Here is a 6130-nt window from a genome sequence, read left to right as displayed (position 1 = left end):
CACCTATCCTTAACAATGGGATGTTTTCCTCTTTAAGGCCACTTTCTTAAGGAGATATTTTGTCCGGTTTACTTTTCCAAATGCTACATTCAATAGGTCGTTGGAAAGCTAAAAGTGCAAAGTTCGTCATAATAGGTGACATAAAGTACATAGACTATGGTAAAATGGGCGGATGAGGAAAATGAGAAATATCTCAGGCTATAGTGTGCTTTCAAGCAAAATGCTGGAGAAAAAGGGGTAAAAAATTGAGCTCTATTAAACTACTATTTCAGTTTAAAAGCTCATTTCAAAGGTGGACTATTTCCTTTAATGTTTACAGCCCCTGAGCAATAACCATTGCAAAGGTCACCGGGGTCCATTGAAACGGCCTGTGGCCCTGTTTCAACTGACCCTCAGAGAAGCGTTTCAATTGACCCCATCCGCTCCCGCCATCTTGCACGCGCCGTAAAGCACATGTCAAACAAGCTGGAGGGACGGCATCATGCTGAATGAAATGCCAAATAAGGTGTTATTCAGGAGCCAGGAGCTCTTCTTTCAGCAAACAAAGGTATATGAGATAATACAAAATATTCATAAAAACGATTTCTCCCAAACGCCCCTCAAAAACACAAAAACAAGTGTCAAATCAAAATTACCGTCCGTTTGCCGCCCAAACGCCGTTGACAAAGGAAGTGGTCGAGCGCGGATGCGCAGTGGTGTCGGCAACGCCATATGTTGCATACTGTTGAAAATAAAGCCATGTTTCATCTGACCCCGTGTTTCAACTGGCCCCGCTCTCCCCTATTCCTAAGCGAGTAGTGACTGCATGCACCGTTACCGTTTAAGTGTAAGTTTACTGTTAAAAGATTAAAAAATTGGTTATACCAAGTTTCAACCTGCCGGAGGGTCATGGAAAACAAATTTGGTGGCAGGATTCGGCATGCAGAACAGCGTCAGTCAGTTGATAGTAGCCGTTTTCACGACGGCCATCTGGCATCTGGCACACATTTGGTGCACATCTGGTACAGATTAGGTGCAGATTTGGTCAAATCAGGTTCAGTGTGTCTCTTAGCACTAAGCAGCTATCAGCTTGGGTTGCACTAATTGCTTAGACGCCTGCTTTGTCATATTGTCAGAGAGCATCATCGATTAAAACACTGAAATAAATTCATAAAATGAAGATATTTGCTGTAAAAGAAATTTGGTGCAGATTTGGTCAAATCAGGTGCATTCGCCGGATAGCCCGTCGTGAAAACGGCTATATTCAGACGGAGTAGACAAAGTCGTGAGTGGTGCATCGTGCTGTGCTCGGTCAGAGTATGGCCGGTTTTATCCGCTGGTGATGCTGCTATTTTTTTGGTGTTCGGGGGCGGTGGATGGCCTCTGGGCCTCGTTTCATAAAGCGAGTCCGTAACTAAGGTACGCCGTTTTTTGGGCTTGTATTGTAAGCGCATGTGAAGCGATAAATTCATTTCCCTTCTCCCTTCTGTTCTTGCTTGCAAGATAAATAAATTCAACGATTCAAACTATCGTCATGGCTTCACATGCACTTGCAATACAAGACCAAAACCCGTCGTAAGTTACGGACTCGCTTTATGAAACGAGGCCCAAGTGACGATCTGCAGTTGTCCGCCTGGCTCATTCACACTGCACCAGGCGCATATCTTTCGCTACCAAGGCTCCTGGACCGCGACTCGTATCAGCCCAGCGCCAGGCCCGTCCCAAGAGATAGGGTGAAGGAGGCGGGGGTGGGTGGTGGGTGGTCGCCGGTCACCACGAACGCCCCTCCCCTCCACTTCCGGCCCCCGCGGCGCGGCCAGCCGCCATTGGAGGCGGCCTCCAACCGGCGGCCGGTGCATATGCGCGATCGCGGCCGGCGACCAATGAGCGGCGCGGTGGGCGGAGCCAGGCGCGCAGGCGCCGCCCCCGCTCTGGCGGCCGAGGTGGCGATGACGAATGCCAGAGAAGGCTGGCGAGCGTCCGTCGTTGGCGGCAGCGAGCGCGCGCGGTGCCGGGTTTACGTCTGTCTGTCCGTGCAGCGGTCTGCGGAGCGCGCCTGCAGCGGCGCCGTGTTTGCCGGCGGCGCGTCTGGACCTTGTCATGTCGGCGCAGCCAGCGGCAGCGGCCGGCTTCGCGGCGGCGGCGGCGGCGGCCGGGTTCGGCGCCGGGCCCGAGCCGGTGGCCGGCTACCCGTACTACCCCTCACCGCCGGACGGCTACTACTCGCTGCAGGGCTGGGGCTACCCGGCCGACATGTCGCCGTCCGAATACAGCCCGCCGCCGCCGCCGCCGGCGCCGCCCGGCTACCCTGTACTCCCGGCCGGACAGTACCCTCCGGAGGCGTACGGCGGCCTGCCCGCCGGCTGGGACACCGCCCCGCCGCGGCCCGGCTCGCGCGGAGCCAAACCCAAACGGGGCGCCAACAAGAAAGAGCGCCGGCGCACGATGAGCATCAACAACGCGTTCGCCGAGCTGCGCGAGTGCATACCGAACGTGCCGGCCGATACCAAGCTGAGCAAGATCAAGACGCTGCGGCTGGCGACGAACTACATCGTGCACCTGAGCGCCATCCTGCAGTGTGACAGCGAGACCGTGCCCGAGTTCAAGGCCGAGCTAAAAAAGACGGACTGCAGCGACGATAAGCGAAAACTGGTGAGTGGGAGGGCCGGAGTGGGCCCGCTTTGGTCAGGTGGCGGTGTTGTGTGTCTGTGTGTCTGTGTGTGGCACGGGGACGTCCAAGGCTCGCGACTCACGGGGAGTTTCCTTTTCCTTGATACGGTGGTGACGGTGTTCCCGAGTTCAGGTCTCTGTGAGCTGTCGACTAGGACCACCTGTGATACCTTCTCCAGATTGGTATTTACCGACTATTAGGTATATCGATTGACGGATTGAGGCTAAGCCAAAGCCGTGCAAGTGGGCTTGACTTTGTTGGTCAGACCTCACAATATCTCACGCTTTCGCGGTTGATACGGTCAAGGATACAGAGGCTTGTGTTATTTGAACAGCTATGTCAATTTTTTTTATCGAGGATCCCTTTTTCAAGTTACCAAGATTATTCAAAATGTCATTCATGCCAGCCATCACCGTCTTCAAATGGTGGATAGGTATGTGATTTTATGTAGATTGCACAGCAACTGCCAATGCAATAGCTCGGCCTTTCATATTTTTGTTTTCCATAATTGCAAACATGTTAGTAGTAGAGACAGTTTTCAGGAAAGAAAGTTGCCAGCCGCTAATGGATTGAAACTATTACGTAGCTTCTTTATTGGGCATTTTCTGGAACGGGCGATGCACAGGATGCTTGTCCGGGCATGGGGTGTCAATCCCATAATTTCAACGTAAATAATAAATCAAACGCCGTAAGACGGTCAATCTTCGGTAATCATTAATCAATCGATCTCAATCATTATCTAAAATCATCGGGCAACGCTCCAGCTGCGATGGGATGGATTGTTTTCAATCGTCCTTGTGTAAATAGATGTTGAGGCCTTGCCCTGAATTCCACTGCCGATATGAATGGTTCAATATTCATGCGATAGCGTCTGAACCAGCCATTCAGCTTCAACTGTGACTTTGTGGTGAGTTGTGATGTGGCCTGTGATCTGTGAGTCTCGTAAAAAGTGCTGAGTGACGGATGTGTGAATCGTCTCCTGGCCGTCTTCTCCGCCCCCACCGTCTCCCGCCCGTCTCCCGTCTGTCTCCCGTCTGTCTCCTGTCTCTGCCCGCCGTCTCCCGTCTGTCTCCTGTCCATCCCCGCCGTCTCCCGTGTGGTATATTTTATCTGTGTCACATCTGTCGGCTGAATCGGCAGACTCGGACCTCACCTCACTGTGAATCTCTCACCGTCCGCCGCCACCCGCGTCTGGCCGTCCGAGGCGTCTTCTGTCGTCCCGTCCGGCCCGCCGGCTGCCGGCCCGCCCTCCTATCAAAGTCTGGCCGTTATCCGCGCTGACTTCCCTCGACACTCCATCCATCTGTGTGGGTCGCTCGTTTGTTTTCGGGATTTATTTTCCTCGCACTTGGTCTGGGTGTCGGTTCCCAGTGTGACGCCCTCAGACCGCATATCCCGGGGTCGGTTCGGTCGAATAGCGGACGGCTCGGCCGTGATACTGACAACAGCCGGTGATTGAGGAGATGGAACCGTATAAAAATAATCCGTCCGTTCCATCGGCTCCACATTTTTACACTGTATATTGTGCCTGTCGGTTTGGCATACCGATGAAATATTTCATTGAAGCGAGAAGTGGGAGATAATTAATTGTAGATGACTCCTTGACATGATAATAGCTCACTAAATCGTCTCGGGGACCATCAGGAGACATTAAAACTGCGCGTGTTTATTACATTATTTCACGTATCAGTTAGGTATCACTTATATGCTCTTTGAACAGTGTGTGCAAAAAAAATATGAAACACAATAAGTTTTGCCCCGTTCAATATCTATCACGCAATATTAAGGTATTATTTTGCTAACCATGCGTATCCTGACTCAAATACGGCCCACGGACACGGGCATAACGACATTCGGGAAATGTGGCATGTCAAAAATGGCGCATGCAACCTTTTACTTGAGCTTTACATAGGCGGCGGAACGGGGAGGGCACCGGGGCACCGTGCCCCCCTTTGATTTTGGCATCTTAACATTAGCCCTATGGGCGTTGCATGGAAAGAATAGGACCAAAAGTCGGCAGTGCCCCCCCCCTTAATTGAAGGTGTTCCGCCGCTACTGGAGCTTTATAACTTTCATTGTTCACACTGGTTTGCCATATCCTCCGCAAGAGCCGATAAATGCTATTGGCAGACTTGTAAACGACTCAAATTTTTTTTTGAGTCGATTCTTTGTTTGAGTCTGGAAATTTGAATCGATTCATCAAACGACTCATGATGTTAAATTTAATTGATTCGAATCAACTCATGACTCATCAAGTTCCTCGATAAAATGATTCAAATCAGGGGCGTCGCCGACGGGGGGGTCGGGGGGGGGGGGGTCTCGACCCCCCCACTCGTCAGAACCGGGGGGATCGACCCCCCCACTTTTGGCGATGCTGAATATGCTTTTTTAGCTATCATGTCAGGGAAGTTGGCGTCAGCAACATCAACAAATACAACGTCAGATTCAGAATCGCTTCAAGAGCTCCCTAGTCCCTATTGCTTATAGGTCAATAAGTTGTGGGCTAGAACATCAGCATGACAATATGATTTTAGTCCCTTTTTATCCCTCAAATGAGCGAGCGCGTCAAAACTGACCCAAGCGTTCGTCTGATTGTCAAAATAATGGTTGCAGTCGATTCGTCGGATGACGTATCAGTAACTACGAGGTACCTGGCTAGCCTCAGCCTTGCTACCCTCGGACCTGCCTGCATACACTGTAAACCAAATTGACAAGTCTTGTGTAATATAACCAATCATCTTTTGGTATGTTTACCAACTGATACTTTTTAAACAAGCCGTTGTCTGGTGCATTGCTTGTCAGGTGACAACTACGAGTCAATAGTTACTATGCACACCAACTTCTCAGTATCCAGACCAACTCTACATTTGTTTCAACGTTTGTTTCTTAACCAGTTTTGGAAACTTGTTGCCGCATGGTTATTTAACCGGCGCCTAACTTGTACTGGTCAGCTGGTCAGCATACACATGGTCAGATGCGCCTATGACGTCAGACTTGGCGGACCAATCAGCGGTCGCCGCCCGCCGTTAGCGGGGTTTCGAACCAGCAGTTGTCGCGCGGCCGCCGTGCAGCCTGGGCCTCGTTTCATAAAACTCTGCCGTAACTTACACCTTTCCGTAATTCACACCCTTTCAAACTACGGAGCGCAAATAAAGCCGTTTCACAAAGCCACAACTGGAATTGTTTACACCTCCGTAACTAAGCACATTTGCGTAGTTACCGTAATTTATCAAGCGTCCTACAAATTACAATTTCATATCAACACTTATTTTTTTACGAGAAATCATAAAACAATGATGTTGAATTTAAATCTTAAAAATTATTTATTAAAAAACAAAATTGATATTGATAACCATCCTTTATTAAAACAATATATTTAAAAAGAGCAGAAAGCCAGCTAAGCAGAAGTGCCTAACTACGAAAGTGGCGCGGCGCGGCGAATAAACAAAATTCCGATAGTGGCCACAAAAAGCGACTGGT

General features: G+C 50.2%; 1 protein-coding gene across 1 annotated transcript in view; it reads left to right on the top strand.

Annotated features, from left to right (window-relative positions):
• The first annotated feature begins 1635 nt into the window (after positions 1-1635).
• The window catches only part of LOC122385197 (heart- and neural crest derivatives-expressed protein 2-like), a 30635-nt gene continuing 26140 nt past the window's right edge, over positions 1636-6130 (top strand). The window contains exon 1 of the mRNA XM_043373309.1: positions 1636-2631. Within this exon, the coding sequence (XP_043229244.1) occupies positions 1936-2631 (696 nt within the window). The 5' untranslated portion in view covers positions 1636-1935. The remainder of the gene's footprint in view (positions 2632-6130) is intronic.

Source organism: Amphibalanus amphitrite, unplaced genomic scaffold (genome assembly GCF_019059575.1).
Source record: "Amphibalanus amphitrite isolate SeventyFive unplaced genomic scaffold, NRLGWU_Aamphi_draft 000211F_arrow, whole genome shotgun sequence".
Classification (NCBI taxonomy): domain Eukaryota; kingdom Metazoa; phylum Arthropoda; class Thecostraca; order Balanomorpha; family Balanidae; genus Amphibalanus; species Amphibalanus amphitrite.
Note: the sequence above shows the minus strand (reverse complement) of the source record. Positions and strands in the feature narration are given on the sequence as shown.